The sequence below is a fragment of the Colletotrichum graminicola genome (genome assembly GCF_000149035.1).
Source record: "Colletotrichum graminicola M1.001 genomic scaffold supercont1.6, whole genome shotgun sequence".
Lineage (NCBI taxonomy): Eukaryota > Fungi > Ascomycota > Sordariomycetes > Glomerellales > Glomerellaceae > Colletotrichum > Colletotrichum graminicola.
The window spans coordinates 1,093,239-1,118,699 of NW_007361010.1; the positions used below are offsets into that span (position 1 = coordinate 1,093,239).

Sequence of the window (25,461 nt, forward strand, 5' to 3'; positions counted from 1 at the left end):
GTGCGTCATCGGAGCGCTCCCCAGCCCGCCTGTCCGCCTCACACCCTCTCCTCCCCAGCCCTCGTGCGACATAGCATCCCGTCCACTGGGCCCGGATGCGGTGTCACTCACAGTCCCCGCCCTTCCTCTTCACCGCACATATTCGAGTCGAGAAGTTGGCAAATGGCTGTCTCCCCCTGTCTCTTCGCGCAGCGTTCTGTGGTGACTTGAGAGAGAGAAAGGTTAGCGGCCAACTTTAGGGTAGCATGTTTCTTAATCATGCTAGACGCAACCCTGAGGGCGGCGGCGGTTATCCCGCTCGGTAATTGTATGAAGCGTAGGAAGCCCCCCCACCTCCGACACTGATCACACGCCGTACGAGTCGCTGCAGCTGGCTGCACATGGGAGTGGATCGGAACACAGTCTCGCAGCCGCTCGGAGTGCGACGTCAACCCACGCTCGGCTTGGCCCTGGAACGAGGAAGTGACACCGCCGGGCTGCGACATTGACGGGCTGGATGGAGGCATCCAAAAAGCAGGCGGAGCACGTAAGACACGTCGAAAGGCGGAGCCCGGGTCGGCGGTGGCGCTTCATCTGTAGAGCGGCGCTATAAACCGGACATTTCGTCAAGGCATTCGCCATGAGCCTTCCTATCCTTGTAAGGTTGTCTCGGTGGTGGGAGTCAAAGGCGTGTCACGGCATCCCGTATTAGCCATGGCATTATTCCCATCGCCTCGCTCTGCACGGCTAGTCCAGCGGGTGTAAGAGGAGGAACGGATGGTATTAGTGGCAGGCCTTTCTCAAGAACCCCCAATGTATGCACAGAAATGGATTCTATTCCCGGAGTCAGGGAAAGGGCCGCTAAGGCATCCAAGTTGGGACTGGACCGTATGCCGTTTCGAGTGGGTTAGGACGAGTTGAGTTCCCAAAACGGCAATCCGTTAATCCCGGTATGTTTTTGATATGTTTGCCCGCCATTTGGACCCCTTTGGGGGGGGGGGGGGGGGGGGATGTGCGGCCTTAAGGTGTCATGCTATTGGAAGCCGCGGGGTGGAGGAGGAGGAGGATCAGGGCAAGCGGCCGCTCCGTTTCGGCTCTAACGCTTTATTGAATATGAGACCGCTTTTATTAGCAACTCTCCATGTTGCTCCCTTTCCCCCTCCGGTTTTCATGATCCGAACAGAGCGCACGTTTAAATTGATTGTATCTCGCTAATCGGCGGCTCGTGGAGTATGTTCTTGTGCTCCTGGCCTCGGCAGGTCTATTCGCAGATGAGAAAGACGCCCGCCCCCCTGTGTGGGTATGAGACGAGTTGTGGGAAAGGAAATAAGGTGCGGGAATGCCTGTTTGGTTCCTCTCATCTCACCGCAAGTGATCTGTCATCCGGGATAGGGACGCCCTCGTTGGTGGACATGTTCGGCCTTGGCCACGACAGCTTGGAGGTGCCATTCGGGATTGTGACCTTGGAAGGATATGCTAGCAAGTGAACCGGTCAATGTGGCTTCTTTGAGAGGGCTTGCGTGCCTTTGCATTTGCCGTTGCCCTGCATCGCCTGGTCGTCGGCTGCAGCGCTCGCGTTGCGCCTCGCTGCAACTAGAACTTGCTTTGAAGCACATTTCTCTTTCTATCTCTCCGAGAAGGCCTTCTCGCCTCGCGATTCGTCCGCAACTTGTCTCGCACAGGCCCCCCCCCCCTTGCCAGGACGGTCGACGAAAGACAGGCGGGCGGACGAGATCGACTCCGATAAAAGATAAAATTGAAAACAACAAAATCGTTACCCGTCATCGTGCCGCTAGGCTGTCAAGGCGATAGGTAGATAATAGTCTGTGAATTCAGGCCGTGCTGGTATCAGCCGACTAGGATACATCAGACGCACGTTGGAAACTCACAGATCTCTCTGATCGCGGGGCGTCGGGCGATGTGGGATGCTGCTGTGCGGGTTGCGCAAGTGTGCGAGGATTCGAAAGCCCACCACCCTCCCACCCATACACACAGATTCTCTTGCGACCGAGGACATGCCGCCTGACCTCGCACTGTTGTTCGTGGCTTGCCGCCCAAGTTCATGGTGGAAAGAGGAACGGGCCTTTCGAGATGATGAGGCAAAGCTGACGGCGATATGTCTTACAAATTCCCACATCCGCGGCCTGGGGAAAACGCTGGCCAAACACGCCACGCTCGAGCCGTCAACCATTGAAGCATCGGCTTGGCCAGCGCCCATTGGTGATTGAAGCAACTACCGAAACAGGGTTTCGATTTGTGCACCGGACTTTGGTTAGCGCTCGCTGCTGGTTCGGAGCTCAGCCGTTGACCGCCAGCAAGAAAACGTATAACCATTCCACGGATGGGCTACATGGCCAGGACCCTGACTGAGCTTCCGCCACTGCGGATGCAGCGTATCGGCAGGGTCGCGGCTAGTAGGCAGCCAACCCTAGCCCAAGGGGCCGTGTGCAGTTGGCCGCTCTGTCGAACCGCCAAAACTCGTAGCGATCACCATCGAGTCGGGTCTGGTCCAAGAAGATGGCGATAGCACCATCTCCACAGAATGCGTCTGATATTCAGCGACTGGCCAGTGCCAGGACTCCTCCGTCTGGACAACCACCCGGGTGACAACCCACGGCTCTGACCTTGGATGACGGGCTTGTTCTCTTGCTCCTGCAGCCTGCAAGGTTGATCCAGATAACGCGCAGAGTTCAGATGGGCCGCCCACCCCCGCCTTGCCATCTCCCACAATCTGTGAATCTGTCGAGGGAAAAGACCTTGTGCTTGGGCACCATGCATGGCGTGTGCGCATCGACACCCGACGACAGCCGCGCTCTCTCCCACATACCTACTTAATTGACACAGACAGGCCTGCCCGGGCCTGTGCAAGTTCACGTGCAGTTCGCCTGCCAGGGGCTGTACCAATCCGAGGCGGATCTCGCTATCGGAATCGCGCTGATGCTACGGAGTACTGTCGCTGCTACCGCTACTTTTGTGACCAAGGGTCGCGCACGTCGTTGGCGTCTCTTCAATTCCCCGCAAGGCCTGAGCAACGTCGCGCAGGATGAGTTGCATGTGAAGCCTCAGCGTTGCAGTTGTGAGGATCTGAGTGTCCGACCAATAATGGTTCGCAATTGGCCCCCGCATGGCGTAAGAAGGAATCGTGGACTGAAGCCCGTCCTAGTGACCGAGATGTGAGGGAGAGGAAGAGAGAGACAGAGGGTTCAGAAAGGGGAAAGGAAAGGGAATGCTGCTCGCGCCTCTGTGGCTTTTTGTTGTCATTGGCAGTGGCCCAAAGCCATTTGGAGTTGAAACAGCCGGTGAGTTAGACCCGTGGATTCAATACTAGTATGAACTAGCCCGGACCTTGGGGCAGCAGCGCGCCCCCTCCAACCGAACGATTCGAGAAAAACGTCGTCCAGCCCGCAGAGAAAAGCTGCTGGAAGGCGTCGCGAGCCTGGGTTGCTCTGAGCGGTGGCCACACGTACTGAGAATAAGCCTTTCTTGCTTTCGGGACGTACGTTGAGCGAATCGCCGCCGTAGTATTAGCTGACGTGGAAACAGGTCCGAAATCGAGTGCCGAGACATGCCTCGACCAGCAGCAGGCCGGCATACTAGACAGCGGTTGCTTTCGAGACCTGCCAGCCACAGGGCCGGCTTGGCGCTTCCGAACACCGCCCGACATAGAGGTGCCCGCATCATCGAGCCCATGGGATGACCGGGAGCTCTCATCGGTAATGCCCTGCCAGATCGGGGCATGTTCGCGGGAGGGGGGAACCCCATGAAGGTAGCCAATCTCCGTGGCAAGACGGAGGTTGTGCGGTCCTGTACCTCGCGATTCGGCGTGACCCAATCACCAAACTTGATAGTAAACCTTGGTAGAGCGTTGGCTACCATGCCCACACTCTGGACGGGGAGTGAAGCATACCGTTTAGGCATGTCGCTCCCTGAAGGGGGGGTCGACGGGCATGGGCGAGGGTGGTTTGAACCATTGATGATTCCAGCGGAGGGTTTGCTCCAGGCTGGTGGGCCGAGACAATCGACAAAACGTTGCTGCAAGCAGCCGAAAGTTTGTCGATGATGTCGGGCTGATGAGCGAAAGTTCTCCGTACCTGCTTCGACGGCGAAGACCCGGATGAGATGAACTCGTGATGCATTTGCGAGGCCCAGCTCTATACCCGAAGTTCTCGACCGTCCAGGTGTGAACAATTCCGTCATTCGACTGCCGGGAAGACGGCTCGATGGTTATGTCAACCTGTTTATCATGAAGAGAGCCAACAGATCCGCCCAGGGACGGCCGTTTCGAACAGACAGACACAGACTCGTCCTTGAATCTTGTTGGATGCCGCCCAAGGCCTTAGCTCGATGCGCATACATAGTAGATAGGTATCCGTACAACCATGCATTCACTACCTATGTAGGGAGTAGAGAGTCCACGTAGCCGACCGACATGGGCAAATCTCTTGGGGTCAATGCAGGTGTCGTGGCGGTGTTGTTGTAACGAAAGGACAGAAGGCGGCCGGCCCATGGAAAACAAAGGTATATAGGTACTCTGTACTGTTACGGTGTACTCCGTACAATACACACACTCAGTGGCCGCCGTGCTCGCTCAGCGTCCCTCCAAACACGTCGGAGACGCAGCATCGCAGCATTGCAGCAGGGCTGAAGTGGCTGTCTAGGCTACCTGGGACGGTGGGTTGTGCGTTGCAGGGAAGATGCAGTGTACTCCCAAATTGCCTGCGATGGGGCCGGTCCTTGCATATCATGCTGGCGGGCCCTGATCGGCTCGCCTCTGTGGTTGCTGGCTAACAAGAAACCTTTCATTTCCAAAGCATGAGATCCAGCTTGGGGTGCGGAGCACCTGGCCGGTGCTGCTGTCCGAGGGGTCTGTTTCTTCTGCAAGCTCATAGGTAATCACATATAGTACATAGTATGGCAGGGGGTACGACATACCGTACTTACTACTATGCCAACAACAACCCACCGTATTCATCCCGGCTTGCTAAGAATACATACTCCGAGGGCAATCAATTGCTTGCACTGCTTAGTACGGATATTGCGAACGCATCGCTTCGCATCCATCCCCATCAGCAAGGGCGCCGGACAGTTGTAGGGCGCAACGCCACCGCTCTCGCCGCCAAAAGCGATCAGGGCCCGTTGGCAAGCATGCTAGCCCGTTAGCGTCTACGAACATACCCGCCCCGCTACCGTTTGTCGATTTCGACCCCCCTTTTTGGCGTGGCCTGTGTAAATCCCGTGTATGCTTGTCGCGGCCCTCGTCGCGCTTGAACCGTCGCCACTCGCGGTACGAGATGTAGTGTAGTGTTGTGTACGGAGGAGAGTGGTGTGTACAGGGTATGCTGAGTGGACCGGGGCATAGCTGTAGCCCCTTTGCATCCAAGTGTTTGTGCTCGCTCTCCACGTACGACATCTACGTACGTTGGATGTCGCTTCGCTGCCCGCTTTATGGACTGCTACTACTGGTCGGCCCGTTGGTAAGAGATCGCTGGTCGCCAGACAGTATTGTGGGCCCCCTTACTGGTCTTTGAGACGTGGACTAAATATAGTGAGTGTAATGAGACGGACTAACGGCCTTGGAGTTAAAGGAGAGGACGGCAGAAGATCAAAGAATGTCAAAACATGCAGCTCCAGCCAGTTGTGCGGTGGATGAGTCGAAGCTTGGGCGTTTGCAAAAACGTCATGAAAGCTGTCAATAACGGCGGTGGCTGTTCTCCAGAACCGGGCAGGTCGGGGTACTGCATTCTGAGCGCGCAGGGTGAGTGTGTGCGCGTTGTATGTAAAGTAGCCAGCTGATGTGGTGGTCGGACGGCAAATCATGTCATCCCATCTTCTGCCGATTTCAGGTCAGACGGCTCATAACAATGTGTTCGTGTAGTGTGCGCGCCGCGGTTGTCCGGGTATAAAACATAGCGTCCGATCTAGGCTTGATAGCTGGGCACGAGTGCTGATGTTGCTTGCTGATGCCGCCAAGCTGCAGAGCTCACGAATGGCGGCTCCATCATTCCCCCCTTCCACCTCCTCCTTCCCCGTCGGTGACTGGACCGTCTGGAAGACCAGGCTAACCAGGCCAAATCCCGCACATTGATACCTGTGGAGGAGTGAGGGACGAGGCAGGGCGGTGGAGGAGTAGTCATGGAATCTTCCCCCGTTAGGACAGGGGCCGCCATCCCTTCCGATATGCACGTAGTATTACCTCACCACCTTTGGCAAGGCGAAGCAACCTACGGTGGGGTACTTTGGAAGTCAAATAAGGGGGGGGCGGGAAGGGTGCTCTTGTTTTTTCCCCTTCGTATCCGCCGATCCATCCCACGCAGCTGATGACTGCCATCTGCACCACGCCGCACACTGCACTGCAGAAGGGGAGAGACACGTCCAAAGTCAAGATTGAGGCGACCGAAGTCGTGATTGGCCAACGGGGTGGGCGAGGTATGCTGCTGTTGTTGTTGTTGTTGTTTTGGTTGTTGTTGTTGTTGTTGCTGTACCGGCGTGGCGGCCTGCTGTCTGTCTAACCTGCCGAGAGATGCGTCGACGAGCCTGTGTAATACCCGAGGCGAACCTGTGGTGTACCTTAGGTAGTATCCGTACTTGCGTCCCTTGGCACAATTGATGGGCTGGTCATTTAAGCCGAGGAATCTGCATTTCGTTCCATTGTGTAGTGTAGGTGGATGGTACGGGTGTGCGAGGGCGGGTGTGCCTCAATCCTGAAGAAGCGGCTTCCAGTTGGAGGACGGCACTATTACCACCTAAATAAATTACGTTAGGTACCTGGCTGGCTGGCTGGGCATCCATCTGTCCTATCCATCTGTACAGTGCTTGCTGCCCGCAGTGTACTCTGAAGAAGGGGCTCGAGACGACAGGCTGAGAAGGTGTGGTGCAGGTGCGAATGCTAGGCAATGTTGGCTAGGTATCAGCGTATGCTGGGTAAACAACAGTGCAAACATGACTAGCTCTGGGCGGTTTGTTTCCGTCTCGCTGGACTTCTTGGACGCTCTTTGGACGCTCTCTGGTGTGGGACCGTTGATGCGTGTGTTTATTGCTCCTGGAGCGGCGTCTCATCTTTGGTCTGACTGTGCCTGGACCGGTGCCGCATCATCTTTCTTGGTAGCGGGTGCACCTAAGGGGAGAGATGCTTCGACGGCGGTCTTATTTGTCGTGCATCTGCGTGTGATTCTTGCAGAAGCGCTCTTTCTTGCTTTTCAGCCCGGCGCAAAAGTGTGTTGTGTCCAATGCCGTGTTCCCGGCATTCGAGTACGGAGGCGAAGGCAGTGACGGGATTGGCGCGTCGACATGTTGTGGTGTTGGTGGCATCATGCGAGGGTGATACGCAGCAATGTTTTTTTTCCCCTTCCTTCCTTGAATGTCTTCAGGGGTTCCTTCCGGGCTTGGAGAGGCAGGCACTCACTCTGACGACCGCGGCGGGCATTTCCAGTCGTCCAGGAGCAACAGGAGCAAGGGGTCGCGGGGCTGTGATTCGCCGCCTCTCCTTAGATCGCCCAATGACAGGATGCCAAAATTCTCCAGACCGAGAGACAATTCCCTCCACGGGTGAGGAGACGAGGAGAGACGCGTTCTACCCATTCCTGTTTGGGTTATTTGGGGAAAGGGATCCGCCCTGTGCGGCCAACGGGGATGTTAATGACGACGGGGGGCTGTTTTCGCACAGGGCCGCCTCCGATCACTTCAAGTCCCACGCTGTATCCGTAATAGTCCGTGATGTTCCCCTCCCCCCGTTGGTGGATTCCAAGGGTCAGTGTTCGTTGTTCCTCCTTCGACCCTGCCTGTCAAGTTCGTCCGCTATGGCCACAGCTCAAGTTGGCGAGATGTTGCCGATGCGATGGATGTTGCTGTTGTTTCTGAGAGGGGTAAGAAAGCAAGGCAGGAAGGAAGGAAGGTCTTGTACCTGGCTAGGCTGGACAGGACTGGACAGGACTGGACTTGGACAGGGCTGGCTGTACTGCACTGTACCTAGATAGGGTATGGCATTGGTATGAGGCAAGTGAGAGGAAACGCTCGAATGTTCCTCTCCCTTTCTTTCCGTCCCTCGGCCTCCTTCTCTCTTTCTCTCAGACCACAGCAGGTAGCCCCAGTTCACAGCACTTGCAGGGCCAGTTTGGACCAGTCAGAGACGACCATGTTGAACAGGGACCCCCATGGTGCCGCAGGAAAGTACAGGGTATGTGTATGTACAGACATGGGATCAAGGATAGGGACCGAAAATCCAGGACGTATGGATGTGCATTTGCCAGGTGCCAAGACGCAACACTTTGTACCTTCAAAGCCACATAATGCTGCAGAGGTACTTTGGTCTGTGAGTCTCCATAGTGGAACTCCATCTTTGGTCCGTCCTGTCTGGCTCCAGTACACCAATGCAGGCAGCATCGGTACGATACCAAAAACCTTCCCATTTGGCAATCTCCATCTCGACCCTTCCACGCACCCCCCTAAAGTAAAGCCGCCATTTGCCCATCCATTTGCCTTGCCTCGCCTTGCCTGGCGCGCCTTGCCTCACAGAACGAACGTCCTTCTCCTCCTCTATTGGAAACTCCTTCTCACCATACCTGACTTCCTCACTGTGTATCCCCTCAAAAAAAAAAAGTCTCACCCTTTCCCTTCCCTTTCTTTCCCCCTTCTTCTTTCTGTTCACCTCCCTCTTCTACCGCTTCTCTGCCCCCAATTTCATCCTGCCCCTAGAACCCATTCATTCCATCCCATCGACGTACCCCCTTTTTTTGTCATCGTCCCCCCCAAAGGAAAAGAAAAGAAGAAGAGAAGAAGGAAAAAAAAAAAAAAAAAACCTTCAATTTCTCCAGAGGCTGCCTGAAGCTCAAAGTCCCTTCCCGCTGGGTCTCCGTATTCAATTGCTCCGATCACACCTTCGCTCCGGTCATCGCCCATTCCGCCTTCCTGTCGTTTTCTGTCCTTCTACCTAGTCACCCATCCCGTCCCATCCATACCGTCCTACCGAGACTGAAGAGAGAAAGAAGAGCACCACCGCGCCCTTGCTACACCTGACGAATGCCCTTCTCCTTTTTCATGATTTAAAAATTAAAGATACAACCCTACCTCAAACTCGACGACAAGACGAGCTCGTCTGACTTACTCGACACCATCGTACCGACGACTACTCTGCCGCGATACCGAACCGGATACGAGTGCCTCATATTCCCATGTTCTTGGCCGACTGATAGCTTTGCTTCGAGTTGTCACTGTGACACTTGATCTTCTCTACCCTCGGTCGATTGTTCTGTCGCCCAGTGCTCGTCCTCTCTAGAACAGAAGTGCTTCGCGGGAACAGCGAATCACTCTGTCTTGCCCTCTGTCCGCCGAATATCTCGTTGTTCTCCTCTGGCCGCAGGCGACCTTCTATTCCAACATTATAAACGGGCACTTCCATCTCGCCCAGGAAAATATCAGACAACGCCGGGCAGGTTAGCTAGCCTGTCTCCGTGGGCTATCAAATAGAAGAAAGGTTTGTAGGATATGCGTCCCCCTTGCTTTTACAGACACGCTCACCTTTGTAATGTATCGCATATGCATCAACCGCGTGGGGGCATATTCGCCTGCTGTTGACGGCCGCGTGAAGTTGGTTCAGCTTTGCTAACATGATCCATTTTGCCAGTATCGAGAATTTGCGCCCTGCAAATTGCTGATCACAGCATCGTCCAGGCCACTTGAATCTAGTGTGTATGAGTCTCGAGTGAACCTGGGCAGGTCGAGCGACTGAACGACCGGCGAAGAAGCACTCGTCTGGCACTTCTCTACTGTCGGCTGCTTGGAACATGGCCGCGTTGGTTCAAACGTATCCTCAGCAGACCACCACTGTCACCACCCTCGAGCCGAGATCCCCCGGCAGCATGATCCCCGCACAGGCTCAGGCGAATCAGCAATACATGGCCGCCCAGCAAGCTCAGAGAAACTTCTCCGGGTCTGGTGTATACCGCGGGAGTAACGCCCCGATTCAGCCATACGCCTTTACCAGTACCCCGAGCCTGAACGCCAACGGCCAGTGGCAGCAGTACGGTAGTGGCTACCGCACATCCTCTTCCCCAGCTGTTCCGACGCAAGGCATGGTCCACGGACAAGACGCAAGCCGATCCCGTCATTCTGGAAGCTCTTCCATGTCCAGCGCTGGCTACGGCCACGGCGGCATGGGGACGAGCAACGGCGGGTCGAGGGACGACCTGGCGATTCCTGCTGCTCGCACGAACTCGCAGGCCCCGAGACCACAGTCGGCGTACTTATCTGGCAACGCAACACAACAGCAGCAAATGACATTCGCTCAGACCCCTGGCACTAAGACAACGCCTGATCGGTACCGGCGCCCCGCTCTTCAGCAACAGCAACCACGCCAAACTAGTGCCCCTTCAGGCTCCGGCATGGCTACGGTTAGCCATTTGTACAATGCCCCGGAACAAAAGAGCGTGTCAGTGCGAGGTCGAATGCCATCTTATCAGGGCAGGCCAAACAGTTCCTACGATGCCGCCGATGACATGCAATTGAATCGGCAATCAACCGAGGACAGGCGACTCAGGCGGCGCAGCATGCACTCGCTTGATTCTGCCGATTATCCCAAGCCGCTAACCCCACAGGAATTCTCCCATTCGGAAGAACCCCCCCGCCCCGACCGCCGTCCAACTCCCAAAAACAACGAAAAGACGCTTCGCATGGTTTCCACCCTCACACCTCCCGTCGACAACAACATGCATGTCCGTAATGGCAGCGCCGAAAGCCTGGCATCGAGCCGCAGTAGCCATTCACGTCCGTCTTCGGTGAGTAACCACCCCCATCCTTCACCTCCATCCTTCACCTCCATCATTCCCCCTGTCTCTGTCGTTTCGCCGTCGGCGTCTTCGTCTCATCCCTTGATTCGATTGCCCAATCATGCACCGGCCCGATCATCCTGAATCGTTCCATCGCTAACAAGTTTATTTCCGCCAGTCTGCCAACCGCAGCGTTCCCACCCCCGCCGTCAACCCCCCCTCTTCTTCCTCGACTTCTCCCAACCCAGATGACGGCTCATCGAAACAAGATCATCCCAAGCTTGTGAACGTTCCGCCACGAAGCTCATCGTCAGATGCGGCTAAAAAGCAGTCGACGCCCTCTCCCCTTTCCCAGCCGGTGACGATGGCAACAGACTCGAGTCCACAAAGACCACCTTCCTCTCTGGGCAATGCTTCGCAGCAGGCGTCGGCTCCGGGCACACCCGCATCCAACGCAGTTAATGCCAGTAGTCCCGCCGCCCAGCATCTGGCCGCGATCAATCAAAAGAGCACGAGGTCGAAAAGCAAGACATCACGATTGCGCAGAGCCTTCTCGTTTGGCAGTGCTGCCGATTTCAAAAAGGCCGCCGGCCCCGATACCGCTCCTGCTGAAACCAGTACCGCGGCCGACCCGTCGCGACTGCACAAGGACCCGACGCCTGCTGAGATATACGATGCCGAACAGGCCGCTATCGCCAAAAAGCAGGAAGAGGGGGGAATCGGAAACAGCATCTACGGCGGGCGATTGTTCTCCAACTCGACGGACAACCTGTCCATCTCATCGACCGCGTCATCTGCTTCCATCATGATCCGTAAGATGGGCCGCGGTATGAAGAAGAGTACGCGAAACCTTGTTGGCCTGTTCAGACCTAAATCGGTTATCGGCGTTCCGGCAGCCGATGCGATGGCTCCAGAAGCCAGCCAGGCTGCAGTGTCTATGATCACCGTTGAAGCTGAAAGAGTCAACGTCAACGCGGATCCTCGTACGCAAAATGGCGGCGGCACTGGGTTCCCCCGCTTGGAGCGGAACTCACTCGACATCTCCAACACTCCCAGCATGGTATCCGAACGCGCTGGGAGCTCCGGTAACGACAGCGCCGGACGGAAGAGCATTGTCGGCGGTGACAGGGAGCGCGCCGAGGTGCTTGCAGCCGTCAGGAAGGGGATTCTCAAGCACAACAACAACAACAACAACCGATCAGGCAGTCCTGCTCGTGAGCGCACTTCCAACTTTGAACTGCCCGCGATTCCCAACATCGCTGACTCGCCCATTTCCACCGCTCCGAGCACGCCGAATGATGAGGCGCAAGTTCACAAGCGATCGGGATCAGTGGCTATCGGCACTGAGGATTACTTCATGACCGCTCTCAGGCTTCGTCAGGACAGTAAGAGTGCCCCGGGAACGCCTTCAGGATCGGCCAAGAGAAACGCAACTTTCTCGCCAAGGATTATCTTCCACGACACATGGCCGAGCGGCGAGTATGATCGCAGGGGCGAGATTGCAACTTGCAACCGCCTTACGCCGATGCTGGCACAGCAGATCAAGGAAGAACTCAACACGTTCAAGATGGTATGTCGGCACCCGAAACCCGCCCCCCTTGTTTTTTTTTTCTGCCGTGCACCGCTAATCGTTTCCAAGGAAATGGAAGTTCATGAAAACTCCAAGATTTACACGCACTTTTTCTAACGACGGCTACGCCTGCGAGACGGAATCTTCCCAACTCTGCTTCTCGATGGGCAGCAAAGCCCGATCATGTATTTCCACTACATTTACCTTTTGACGGCGTTCAGGAACAGCATCGTACGGCGTCAAGGCGTTTATCAATCGTCACATTGACAGCATTTTCTTGCCTGACTGAGAAGCACACGCCGGCCGCCCTTTGTGGATTAATTCTCTGTTTTTCATGTTATTTGCGGCGGGTGGAATGGCAGGCATACGAGCAAGGCGGCCGGAGAGGCAGGATGGCCTTCGATATCCAGTCAGTGCAGACAGATGGCGGGCCAAAGACCCGTTTGCATTTGGGCAGCGATTACACGGACCATGGGGAGACGACGGCAGCAGTGATTTGCGGCCTCCTATCATCTTACACTTTTTATTATTATCAGATGGGGCCCAAGCCCTGTGGCGATAGTAGCATGCGGACTCTGAAAGGATCTCTTTGCTCGCGCTTGATACTCGGTCGAGCTTTACTGTGTTGGTATTTGCTTTGTTGGAGGGTCAAAGGACTTCTTTCTTCTTTCTTTATCTGTCTGTGGGTTCTCTTCGAATTACATTGTCGCCTTCTAGTTCGTCGGGTCAAGAGAAGGCAGAATAGAGTGTGGCTTTTTTTTTATCAGGAAAAACAGCTTGAGTCTCAAGAGGGTACAGACCGCTCCAGCGAATTGAATACTTTTAGAGCGCACTCAGTTATGGCTGTGTGGGGGAGGTGTACCTCCTCACTCACATGTGACAGCTATCTACTTGCGACAATTGCGCATTGAGTTTTTGCATGCCTTGACTTGTCTGACACACGGTCTCAGTACAGAACAAGGACGACGCTCACTGGGTCCCAGAACGAGCAATCGTGGACAGTTGATAGAGGTGCACTTAGCCACCTAGAGAGGGAAGTCTTGAGGTGCCTAGTTTAAGTAAGGTACCTACTACGCATCATCCTGTGGTGGGTGATACCAAGACCCATGGCCCCACCAACCAGATAAGACAACTCAATCTGGGGCTATCAGCCTCGTATTCTGTCTGGCGCAAGGCTCGACAGAAAAAAAAAGAAGAAATGAAGGGGAAAAAAACCCCTGGCTTTGTCACGACCGTCGTATCCCTTGTCGCATACGAATGACACGCGACTGACGATACTACAATTGGTCGCATAGCCCAGCTTCTAGACAGCCGACACACTGGAGGGCCTTTTCAGGCTGTGGAGGCTCCGGACTTCTCAGACAAGCCGGCTCCTCGCCCGTCATTTTTCCTCGATAAGGATGGCGACAACGATCGAGACCCCAACCGCGGGGCTCGAGGCCGGAACAGCTGCAGCAGCCAAGCCCAAGCTGCACGGCCGGGCTTTCTACGAGAGCATTGGAAGCCCAAAGTACATTCTCGCACCCATGGTGGACCAGTCCGAATTTGTAAGTTTGGCGCAGCTCGTGCTGGTTTTTGTGAAAGGGCATGGTTTTGAACGGACCGCTGACGTTGGGCATCATCGTCGCAGGCCTGGAGAATGCTGAGTCGATCGTTCATACCGCCAGCTGAGCAGAAAAATCTGGTGGCCTACACGCCCATGTTTCACGCGCGACTTTTCAAAGATACGGAAAACTACCGCCAGTGCCACTTCCAGGCCGTGCGACCCGGTGACGCAAACGATTCCACCTCGACGCCGCAGGCCTGGCTCGACGGCAACCCTTCCATCGACCGCCCGCTCTTTGTACAATTCTGCGCAAACGATCCCGATGCTCTCTTGGGCGCTGCGCTGAGGGTTGCTCCGTACTGCGACGCCGTCGATCTCAACCTAGGATGCCCGCAGGGCATCGCCAAGAAGGGAAAATACGGTGCCTTCCTGCAGGAGGACCAGGAGCTCATTTTCAAGCTCATCAACACCCTGCACCGGAACCTGCCGATCCCCGTGACGGCCAAGATCAGGATACTGCCCACCAGGGAGGCGACACTCGCATACGCCAAGAATGTACTGTCGGCCGGTGCGTCGATCCTCACGGTTCACGGAAGGCTGAGAGAGCAAAAGGGCCACTTGACGGGCCTAGCAGACTGGAGTACCATCAAGTGGTTGAGGGAGCAACTGCCGCCGGAGACGGTGCTTTTCGCCAACGGAAACATCCTGCAGCATGACGACCTCCAGCGTGCGTTGGAGGCCACAGGCGCAGATGGTATCATGAGCGCCGAGGGAAACCTCAGCGACCCCACCATTTTCAGCCGCCCGCCCGAGCCCGGAACAGAGACGCGGGAGTACTGGCGCGGCAAGGACGGCAAGGGCGGGTACCGCGTGGACGCGGTAATGAGGCGGTACATGGATATCTTGCACAAGTACGCCGCGGGCGAGGAGCCGCCATCGAGGCGGCCCCTCTTCGTGCCCGGCGACGACACAGCGTGGATGAAGGAAATGGACAAGGCGCTGGCGGAAGAGGAAGAGCCGGAGCGCAAGAAGCGCAGAAAGGACACGCCCAAGCTGGGGAAGAGCCGGACCCTGAGCCCCAACTACTCGGCGATGCAGCCGCACATGTTCCACCTGCTGCGGCACTTCGTATCGAAGCACACGGACGTGCGAGACCTGCTCGCCAAGAGCCGTGCCGGGGACCTGGAAGCGTACGAGAAGATACTGAGCATGGTGGAGAGGAAGGTCGCGGACGGGCTGCTCGAGTACGAGAAGGCCGGACCCGCCATGTTCGAGGGCGACGAGGTCTTGGGCCCCACGGCGGACCCGGGCGAGGTGATCGAGGAGGACGGGGAGAGCTCCCGAGGCGCCATCAAGCGGTGCAAGAGGCCGTGGTGGGTCGTGCAGCCCATCATCCGGCCCCTGCCCAAGGAGGCCCTGGCCAAGGGGGCCGTGTCGATGAGCAAGAAGGACAAAGCCAAGATGGGCAAGGCCGAAAACGGCGAGGCTGCCGGCGGCGAGGCGGCAGCCGAGGCAGCGAACGGCAAGGCCAAAGGGGAGACGGCGGCGGGGCAGAGTGTTCAGGAAAAAGTGCTGGAGACTGATGACAAGTTACTCGCGGGCTGAAGTGATTCTCCATCACGAATTTTAAAAAGAATTACCATACAACAAAGAGTTTAGAAGAATATACCCCTCCCTCTTCCGAGATGTTTGATATAGGAACTTAGAGCCGAGGACTGGGCGGAGTAAGTCCCCCCTCCTTTGAGACTGGTGACTGCAGGGCCACCAGCCCCGGGAGGCTATCAGAGATGTTATACAAAAGCCAAGGCGATTCAGACGACCCTCTCTCTCTCTATCTCGTCAACCACGACCGCCGCCCACAGACGCCGTTTTTTTTTCTTTTTCTTTTTGTCACAACTTGGCCTTGGCGCTGTCGTACCTCTTTCCCTCGTCGTCCTGCTCTCTCACGGTGAGGTCCGGCAGCACCGCCGGCATGATCCTCCGCGGCCGCGCGCCGGGGACGAGAGCGTACTTTGAAAAGTCGGTGACGCCGGCGTGGTCCCGCAGGAAGTCCTCGTCCAGCACGAGCTCGCCGTTGACCCGGCCGGCCGGGGCGCGCAGGATCGCGAGCACGGCGTCGGAGAAGATGGTCGGCCGGCGCAGGTCCCTCGACTCGCCCGGGTCGGCGGCCTGGAACTTCTGCGTGGCGGCGGACTCGATGGCCTGGCACGAACGGTATCGTCGTCGTCAGCTCACAAAGTTTGTCTGATCGGACTAGGAGAGGGGGGCGTTGTGGCAGATGCAGGCGGAAACTTTGGGCTGTAATACATACCACGGCGGGCCAGATGCTCGTGATGGCCATCTCGTCCAGCCCCTGCCGGGCAAAGTCCATGGCCAGGCCCTTGGTCAGGACGCTCATGCTCACCTTGCCCATGGCGTAGGCCGTCTTGCCGCGGAAGAAGCGGCTATAGATGGGCGGGCTGACGACGACGACGCGGCCGCGACCGCGGTGCTTGAGGTGCGGGAGCGCCGCGTGGAGGGTCAGGTAAAGGCCCTCTGGGTTCACGCGCTGCATCAGCTGGAAGCGCTTGGGTGGCGTGTCTTCGACCGAAGACCACCAGATGGCGCCAGAGTTGTAGACCAGGACATCGAGGCGCCCGTACCTCTGGAGGGAAGGGGGAGGGATGGTGTGTTAGTCGGCTTCTGGCGGCGGATGAAGAGAGGAGCTGGGAGGACAAGAGGACCTACCTCTACCGTCTGCTTGACCATCCGTACCACGCTGTCCTGGTCGCGAACGTCTACAGCAATAGGGGTCGCGTCGCCGCCCGCTTCGTGGATCTCCCGGGCGACTGTGCTGACCGTCGACTGTTGCGAGTTGGGGTCCGGCGGGAACGGCGTGGTCTTGGACGCATCGCTGGTGGTCTTTGCTGCCACGACGACTAGGACTGGTCAACGATCAAGTCCATTTCTTCTTCTTTTGGTTGGGGACCATGAGCTCGAGAAAGGGGGGGGGGGGGGTCATCGGTACCCGTGTAGCCATTCTTTGCGAGGTCAATTGCGACCTGTCGACCGATGCCTCTGGAGGCGCCGACTACGAGAGCTACCTGCTTTCCGTCATCCATCGTTCCTGATATACTCCCTTGGAGGGATCAGTGATTATATTAAGTGGCTACACGAAGATGGAATCAGGACATGCGGATGCGCGATTAGAGGTGCAGAATCACCTGTCTTGTAATTGACGCACAGTCCCTTTTATCACAAGCTATTGAGGCATGAAGATGTGATCTGGAATAGTAAACATGTCGTTGGGGCTCGGCAGAATTGCGTATTAGTGATCATCGCGCCCTGGCTTGGAGCGACTAATGATGCTGCCCCCCCCCCCCCCCCCCCCCCCAAGCCGGGGCTAGCTATCCGACCCCGGATTCCAGCACTCGATGCCGAGGTTCCCCACGCCATCCACCTCAACTTCACCCTTCAACTCTCACAGCCCCCCCGTCTTGCCGCCTCAACACGTTCTGCAGAATAATTGCGCCATAGATAAGCTACGAACCAAACAGACCGATTGCCCTCCTTGCTCGTCCACTGCTTTGGACGAACCTCTGCAGCCATCTTGATCGTTCCGAACACCGCCAAGATGGGCGGCAGGGTCGATGCTTATTTAGACATCGGTGAGTCTTGGTTTACTATGAGTACATGTTGTCGCAGAGCTGACTGGTTCCCGGGCGCAAGCATCTCTATACAGCTACATCGCATTCTACCATATAATCAAGAACCAAGAGCTCCTTGCGGCGCATGGAGTCCATGTAGAGTTGGTTGCCGCATTTTCCTCCTTCAATGCCATCGCTTGGTAACACGCCTCTTCCTCAGCATCCATCCAATCCTGCTTGGCGCCGTCAACGCCGCTACAGGTAAGCAGCTCCTGACGCCGCCGTCCCGTTCTGCCCCTCCTCAATGACCATGCACAGGGAACAAACCACCATGGTCCCTCCCGGCCAAGGCCGTGTACGGCAGCTTTGACGCCCGCCGGTCCTCCGTGAGGGTGGGCAAGCCCGACATCACCCCGCCCGACAACTTCATGGAGAGCACCATGACGGTCCTTCCCCTCCGCGCGCTGCACTTCATCAAAGCCAACTATACGCACGCCGCGTACCTGACGGCCTGGCACTGGCTTCTCCACCGTTTCTGGGAGCCGCCCAATGTCAACCTCACCAAGCCCGACGCCCTGGCCGCGGCACTGGCCGACGCGCCGCGGCAGTACCCCGGCGACACCGAGGACCGGCTGTTCAGCGACGCGGACGTCAGGAGGATCCTGGAGGGGGCCGCGGCGCAGGAGATCAAGGACTCGGTCAAAGCGAAGACGCAGGAGGCGGTCGAGCGGGGCGCGTTCGGCGCGCCCTGGTTCTGGGTTGTCAACGACGAGGGCAAGGGGGGGCCGTTCTTTGGGAGCGACAGGTTTCACTTCATGTATGATCATTTGGGCGTCCCGTACCAGGATGTCGCCATCCTCCCGCCGCAAAGCAAAGGCGCGAAGCTGTAGGTAACTCAACACGAGTGGCTTTATTTGTAAATAGAATTCGGGGGTTGGGGGGTATCTCTGATAACTGAAAAAAAAAAAGACGAAAAAAAGTAAAAAATAAACGCCGAATCGTATACATGGCACGAGACCTTACGGCCTGCCAAAAAAAAAAAAAACCCCGGACTCGTCCCAATCTCACAGCACGCGGCCGGCCAACCTCGCGCGGCGGGCCTCCTCCTCCCTCTTGGCCTCGCTGCGCGCCAGGAAGTCCTGCCTCTCTGCGTACGACCCCTTGGCCCGGCCCGCCAGCTCGAGCTCGTCCTTGAGCCCCTCCTTGTCGACGAAGCCGGCCCAGTCCATCTTGCTCTTCTCGACCGTGTTGAGTTTCTTGGCCTGAGCCTCCTTCTCGCGCGCCTTGATCCGCACCGCCACGCCGAGGTTCAGGTCGGACCGCTGGCCCGCGACCTCGACGACCGGCTCAAAGGCCGACCGGAACGCCTTCCTGAGCACCCGCTTGGGCTCCTCCTCCTCCCCCTCCCCCCCGCCCCCCGCGTCCGCGGCGGCGTCCTTCCCGAGTGAGGCGAGGTAGAGCTTCGCCTCGGCCGAGGAGCGCGCCACGAGCTTCTCTTCCGTGTGGACCTTGCCGGCGAAGTTGTAGGTCCGTTTGATACGTATCATATCCGAGGGGTCGCCGCCGCCGAGGGCCTCGTCTGGCTTTGTCGCGTCGGCTTCGGCGCCGGGCTTCTTGGTCCCGACGGGGTCGGCTTCCTCGGTGGTCTTGTCTTCGGTGGTCGGCGGTGTTACCGTCTGGCCCGCGAGCATCTGTGCCCAGATCGCTTCGACGTCGACCGTTACCGGGCCGGACACTGCCGCCGTCTTGCGCTCCTGCTTTCTGTAGCCCCTCTCGTCAGTACGGTCGCTTCAACCGGCGCGGAGCCGGGAAAATAAAGAGAGAGAAAGGAAAAGGTGTCGACTCACTCTGCGGCGCGCATGCTCCGCGTCTTGACAAGCCCTCCATCGCCCCCCTCGTCCTCCTCGTCCGGGGCGGCGGCGGCGTCCGCATCCTTGGCCTTCCTGCGCCTCTTCTTCTTCTTCTTCGCCTTCTTGATCAGCGCCTCGTCGCCCGAGTTCTCGAAGCCCGCGTCTTCGGCCTCGCCGCCGTCGGCGTCGCGCTTACGTTTGGCGAGCTTCGTCGCCGCCGCCGTCGCGTCTTCGCCGTCGGTCTCGGGATCGGACGCCTCGGAGGCGCCATCTGCTGCGACGACGTCCTCGGGCGCGAAGTCGGAGTCCTGCGAGGACTCATACTCTTCGTCGTCTACTATTGGATCAGGTGGCATTTCTTTTTTGGTTGGATGTAAAGTGTATCGAGGACTGGAAGAATTGGTTACCGAAGGGAAGGGGGATGCAGACGCGCGCAGAACTGGAAAGTTTAGTCGGCTGCCGTCGGTACAGTGTTGACCGAATGTTCTTTGGTGGGACTCGGCGTGTGGCCAATCATGTCTCGAAGTACTTGTGCCTTGCCCAGACAGCGAGCCACCTAGTAGCCACTAGTGGTCTGTAGGAAACATTTGGGGACGCTCTGTTGAAAACCCCTTGTATCTTATCATGGTCTTCTCAACTGCACGTTGTGCCAGTACGCTGCGCGAAATGCATGCGCGACACTACAGCACCAATGTATACGTATGAATAACCGGATGCCAACAAAGACTCTGCCACGACGCACAGCCCCTCTATCGCAATCCAATCCCCTCCCCCCCGGCAACCCGTCTCACTTTACCCGGTTGAGGGCATCATGACTTTTGCTTCCTTGAGAGGGGGATCGACAAAAGATCCATTATTTGTCTATTTAGCCGGTCTCATGAACTCTAGCTTAACGCCATGGGAGCCTTGAAGACGCTTCTTTCTGGCTGGGCCTGCCCCCATGTCTTCCAGGCATTCGAATCCCTATGAAAGAGGGAGGGGTTGAGGCGTAGCTGTACCGAATCGTATCTTTTCACAGCAAATGTGACAGACTCGTTCCCCTTCGTCCAATAAAATGGCTGCGGAATGGTGTTGGTCCTGATTTCCCTTTCCCCGCACAAGCTGGGCATCCTGTTGCCACCAGTTCTAAGTTCGCGGGGCACATGTTCCCCTCCGTAGGGGTCTATAAGAACCTCCCTCTCAGTGCAAACGTCCCGGAATTCACTCCGTCCAGATTTAACGATATATGAGTTGGGCTCTGGCCGGTTCCTCTGTTATTTCTTTTCGTTTCCCTCGGCCAATATCTCAAACTGCTTGCTCATCGTCGACTAGCGCCTCTATCGGAGCTACCCACCTTATAGGTTGACTGAATAAGTTATTCTTCAGTTGTCCGCGGCCATGTCATGCCCGGCTGAGCCTCTCACTGAGTCTCAAAAAGAGCACTTCAGACAACATGGTTGGCTCAAGCTGAGCAACTGCTTTACCAAGGAACAGGCGGACTGGGTCACCAAGGATGTCTGGACACGACTGGGCATGGATCCCAACGACAGGTCGACCTGGAAGCCGCGAACAAACATGCCTCACCACCGCAAATTCGACGCTTCAGAGTTCGCCCCGAAGGCCTGGGCAGCCATATGCGAGGTGTGCGGTGGAGAGGACCGCACTACGCCCGAGTCGAAGCAGTGGCAGGACTCGCTCATCGTCAACCTCGGGAGCGAGGAGAACGAGGGCCGGGAGGTCGATCCCAAACAGTTGGACATCTGGCACGTGGACGGCGACTTCTTCGTCCATTACCTCGACTCCCCGGAACAGGGGTTGTTGGTCATTCCGCTGTTCACGGATATTGTCCCTGGCGGTGGCGCGACCTTCATCTGCCCGGAAGCGATACCCAAGATCGCGAAGCACCTTCACGACCACCCCGACGGCGTCTCGGTGCGAATGGTACCGAGAGGCGACCCGGAATTCGCAAAGCCGACGAGCCTCGACTGGTATAACTCGCTCGCCCGAAGCTGCGACGGGTTCGTCGAGGCCCACGGCAACGTGGGCGACGTCTATCTGCTTCATCCCCTCATGTTGCACACCGTCTCGTGGAACCCTCTTAGGCGGCTGAGAATTATCACGAACCCCCCGGTCTCTCTCATCCAGCCCCACGACTTCAACAGGCCGGACGGCGCTTATAGCCTTGTGGAGCAGGCCACCTTGAGGGCCTTGGGCGTAGAGTCGCTGCCCGAATGGAAGATTACGGCTGCCCGGGAGAAGGTCGTTCCAGAGAGGATCAAGGCGCAGGAGCGAATGAAGCAGGAGGAATTGAAGCGGCTTGCAGCTTTTGCCTCCTAGACAAATAGATATGAGTACAACATGAGTTCTCGGGATCTGTAAATCGTCAGGAAATTGATCAAGATCAACGCTCCAGGACCAAACCATGCACAAAATCCATCAACGGTTGTCCTAACGCCGACCTGCCGGCTCCTTCACCAGTGCACATTATCAGAAGCAGTTTGTCACGATACGCCACCCCTTACGGTGCAATAGTGCAACCTTTCTCGTATGCGAAGTAGTGGACTATCTTACTGGTCTGATGCATTGGTGAACTTTGTTGTCTAACGTCACAAGGGAGTCGTTATTACATGTGAAGTTGAAAGAACCCCCCCTTCCCCCAGAAAAAAAATAAGTGACATCAAGGGGTTTTCATGCCCAACCCCAGTAACACTAAGCCGGTATTGGACCGATCTCGTGGAGCCGCAACATATCTGCAATGCCGTGATATGACGATGATCTGGTTGGGGGAAGGAAGTCTGCATGTAGTGGTGGTCACGATTGGGGACAAATTGTGTGAAAGTGTTGTCCGCTATGCCTGTCTCGGAGCGTTTGATGATGGCGAAGTACAAAACAGGCAGGCTTGATGTCCTAGGATCAAATATCCGTCAGCGTCCTTCCTCGACTTCGACAACACACATTATCCTAGCATCTCGTTGAGTACACTAGTGAGTATGGGGGGCATGTTTCGTTAGCTTTCACACAGGCTTCTCCTTTTGAATGATATTACCATGAAATATGCATTGTCTTCAGAGTAATCAATGTTCTGACATGCGTCTCATTTATCACTGTTTAGAAACTGGTAACATCGTTATTCGGTAACTATCTCTCTAGAAGACCACTTTATTCCCTTCGCTATCATAATGATAAGATATTTACGGAACAAAAGTGTGTTCGTCTCATACATATCCCATGACGCAATTAGTCGATTGTGGACGATTATGGCTATGTGGCTATACTACGTCTATAAATTATGTACGGTTCTGCTCGTTTCCAACTCCCCAAGAACCTCAGCCACATGTGCCACATACAAGGTCAGATCCTTGGCCAAGTACTGACATGTCTTTCGAGTCAAATAAACCAAACGGGACACAATGGCTTAAATCAACAGTATCGAGTACTTCCGTGTGCTACGACGTTGGCTCTTTGTCAAAATCATCGACGAGAATGCTATCATGGCTGAGGTGAAGCTACCCTGGAGGCCATACTCAGGTAGTCGAGGGACGTCTCGAGATCTACAAAGGTCAATTAGGTGCATTGCCGAAGAACTGCGAGATGCGGTTCACGTCCGGCTTCGACGGGCGGTGAGATCCGGGAATGGCGACTTGAGATTGAAGTATACTTACGGCCGAATCTCTCAAAGTGCCAGTATCGAGATGAAGAATTTCGGTCATTCAGGGGTACGCAATAGCGAGGTGGATCGAGAAGGTCCCTTTCATTCGCGTGCAACACATCATCTTACAAATGCGATGCATTCCTTGATGCCGTGAGGAACTGCCGTGGTTCAATTCGTGGAACAAGGTTAGCCACAGATTGTTCTTCAGGTTTTCATATGCCGACCGACCGATCGACCACTTTACTGGAAGCGACTGGGTAGCTTCCTGTCCTAGCGGTGTCTTGCCTTGCGCTGATGATCTGTCGTGAGGTTGACCATGAACCGTTGGGCGCTTTGACCACCGCCTTCACCAAAGGTACTCAGCGCTAATCAAGTTTCGGTTAGGCATACGGATATAGGGCCCCTGCTGCAGTGCTCCTGCCTGACATCACCCCCATCTCCAGTCACTTACGTACCTGGCTGGCTTGGGTAGATATTGTGACCATATCCGAATTATTCTTTTTCCAGTTTTCCTCCTGACACGCCTCCTGGCCTCCTCACACACCCGAGAATACCACCACAATGAGCAGCGACGGCGAGGATTTCGTGGTCGAAGGCCCCGAGCTGGCCGAGGACGATCCCATGCGCGCATTCCTCCCAGCTTCATTTGGGAAAAAGTCAAAGGAAGCCAACATCGCAGCTCAGATCGACCGGAGCCGAAGAACCGCAGAGAAGCCCTCGACCGGGACGCCCCACGAGGCATCCGCAGCAGGTCCGCCATCAGCTGCCCAGAAGGCGAAAAAGCCCGACTCAGACAGTGACAGTGGTAGCGACGGGTCGGACTCGGACTCTGACGACTCTGAAGATGGCGATGACTACCCAGTCTCGCACGAACTGGTTCTGAAAACACACGAGAGAGCCGTGACGACGGTCACGCTGGACCCGGCCGGTGGAAGACTCGTGTCAGCGTCGCTTGACTGCAAGATCAACCTGCACGATTTCGCATCCATGACACCGAGTACTCTCCGAGCATTCCGAAGCGTCGACCCATGGGAAGCCAAGTCCTCTGCGGTGAACTCCGAATCGCACCCGATCCACCATGTCGAGTTCAACCCCCTATCCGGGAGCGTCTTCCTCTGCGTCTCCGCCCACCCGCAGGCCAAGATCATGTCGAGGGACGGCGATATTGTCACCGAGTTCGTCAAGGGAGACATGTACTTGAGGGACATGAACAATACCAAGGGCCACATCTCAGAAGTTACGACAGGGACTTGGCACCCCAATGACAGAAATCTATGCGTCACTGCCGGCACTGACAGCACTCTCCGGATCTGGGACATCAATAACAAACGCAGCCAAAGGGACGTAATTGTCTTCAAGTCGAAAGCAGCGGGGTCTGCGGGCCGAACAAGGATGACTGCCGTCGCATGGGGCGCGCCAGCACAAGCTGGTAGCAACGTGCTTGTTGCCGCTGCACTCGACGGCTCCCTGGTCATGTATAGCGGCAACAGCCCGTTCTCAAGGCCCTCGGCCGAGATCCGAGACGCTCACAAGCCGGATACCTGGACTGGAGGCATCGATATCTCTTCCGACGGTCGGATGGTAGTAACGCGAGGAGGCGATAACACGATCAAGCTGTGGGATACGCGAAAGTTCAAGACGCCTCTTGTCACGGTGGACCATGCGTCAACGTCGGATCATTTCCCCATGAGCAACATCAAATACTCGCCAAACTCGACCAGCATCCTGACGGGCTCGGCAACGGGCGACCTGCACATTTTGAACCCTGGAAACTTGCGGCCCGAACACGTCACGCCCATCACTCCAGGGGCGCCCCTCATCACCGTCAACTGGCATCCCAAGATCAACCAGATTATTACGGGTTCAGCGAACGGCGAGACACATGTGATGTACAACCCGACCATGTCTACTCGGGGTGCTGTCGAGGTGATGTCGCGGGCGCCGAAGAAGCGGCACATTGACGACGACCCTTCTCGAACTACGGACATGTCTGTTGGCATGTCGGGAGACTCCATCGTTACACCGGGCAGTGCGATGGCTGGCAGGAGAAACGCGGGAGTGACGGCGTCAGGCAAGTCTCGAGACCCCAGGAGACCGGCTGTGCTGGAACAGACACCATTTATGAGGAACCAGCCCGACGAAAAGCATATCGCAGAAAATATTCCTCTGGCAAAGATGCTCCACGAAGATCCAAGGGAAGCACTTCTCAAATATGCCGACGCTGCGCAGAAAGACCCCATGTTCACTGCTGCGTGGCAGAAAACGCAGCCAGTAACCCAGTACGCGGATGTGAGCGACGGCGAAGAGGCAGGGCCCGACAAGAAGAAGGTGAAGCGGTAAGGAATGGGGCGGGCCGATCTTACGCCTCGGCCGGCAGCTGCGCGTGGTATTTCGTGGGGGGGGGGGGGGGGGGGGGGGAGGGGGCACGGTCGGAGGGAGCATGAGTCTAAATTTGGAGGAGGAAAGGGCAAACATTGGCAGGATTGCACTCCTTGGAGT

General features: G+C 56.5%; 8 protein-coding genes across 8 annotated transcripts; 6 read left to right on the top strand and 2 right to left on the bottom strand.

Annotated features, from left to right (window-relative positions):
• Positions 1-9,758: 9,758 nt before the first annotated feature.
• GLRG_02344 (uncharacterized protein) lies at positions 9,759-12,426 on the top strand (the record flags this gene model as incomplete). The annotated part of the gene is made up of 3 exons (XM_008093002.1): positions 9,759-10,748; positions 10,918-12,309; positions 12,379-12,426. The coding sequence occupies 3 exons, from the start codon at positions 9,759-9,761 to the stop codon at positions 12,424-12,426; spliced, it is 2,430 nt and encodes an 809-aa protein (XP_008091193.1).
• Positions 12,427-12,701: 275 nt separating this feature from the next.
• GLRG_02345 (uncharacterized protein) lies at positions 12,702-13,139 on the top strand (the record flags this gene model as incomplete). Its single annotated transcript, XM_008093003.1, has 1 exon — positions 12,702-13,139. A coding segment is annotated over one exon (438 nt), but the record flags the coding sequence as incomplete, so codon positions are not given.
• Positions 13,140-13,709: 570 nt separating this feature from the next.
• GLRG_02346 (dihydrouridine synthase) lies at positions 13,710-15,460 on the top strand (the record flags this gene model as incomplete). Its single annotated transcript, XM_008093004.1, has 2 exons — positions 13,710-13,856; positions 13,940-15,460. The coding sequence occupies 2 exons, from the start codon at positions 13,710-13,712 to the stop codon at positions 15,458-15,460; spliced, it is 1,668 nt and encodes a 555-aa protein (XP_008091195.1).
• Positions 15,461-15,745: 285 nt separating this feature from the next.
• On the bottom strand, positions 15,746-16,956 carry GLRG_02347 (short chain dehydrogenase; the record flags this gene model as incomplete). Its single annotated transcript, XM_008093005.1, has 4 exons — positions 15,746-16,057; positions 16,167-16,499; positions 16,583-16,773; positions 16,863-16,956. The coding sequence occupies 4 exons, from the start codon at positions 16,954-16,956 to the stop codon at positions 15,746-15,748; spliced, it is 930 nt and encodes a 309-aa protein (XP_008091196.1).
• A 512-nt stretch (positions 16,957-17,468) lies between these two features.
• GLRG_02348 (DSBA-like thioredoxin domain-containing protein) lies at positions 17,469-18,371 on the top strand (the record flags this gene model as incomplete). The annotated part of the gene is made up of 4 exons (XM_008093006.1): positions 17,469-17,502; positions 17,564-17,642; positions 17,702-17,742; positions 17,800-18,371. 4 exons carry the CDS (start codon positions 17,469-17,471, stop codon positions 18,369-18,371), a joined length of 726 nt encoding a protein of 241 aa, XP_008091197.1.
• Positions 18,372-18,545: 174 nt separating this feature from the next.
• Positions 18,546-19,687, bottom strand: GLRG_02349 (bucentaur or craniofacial development; the record flags this gene model as incomplete). Its single annotated transcript, XM_008093007.1, has 2 exons — positions 18,546-19,242; positions 19,329-19,687. 2 exons carry the CDS (start codon positions 19,685-19,687, stop codon positions 18,546-18,548), a joined length of 1,056 nt encoding a protein of 351 aa, XP_008091198.1.
• Positions 19,688-20,708: 1,021 nt separating this feature from the next.
• Positions 20,709-21,647, top strand: GLRG_02350 (uncharacterized protein; the record flags this gene model as incomplete). Its single annotated transcript, XM_008093008.1, has 1 exon — positions 20,709-21,647. The coding sequence occupies one exon, from the start codon at positions 20,709-20,711 to the stop codon at positions 21,645-21,647; it is 939 nt and encodes a 312-aa protein (XP_008091199.1).
• Positions 21,648-23,523: 1,876 nt separating this feature from the next.
• GLRG_02351 (WD domain-containing protein) lies at positions 23,524-25,302 on the top strand (the record flags this gene model as incomplete). Its single annotated transcript, XM_008093009.1, has 1 exon — positions 23,524-25,302. The coding sequence occupies one exon, from the start codon at positions 23,524-23,526 to the stop codon at positions 25,300-25,302; it is 1,779 nt and encodes a 592-aa protein (XP_008091200.1).
• Positions 25,303-25,461: the final 159 nt, after the last annotated feature.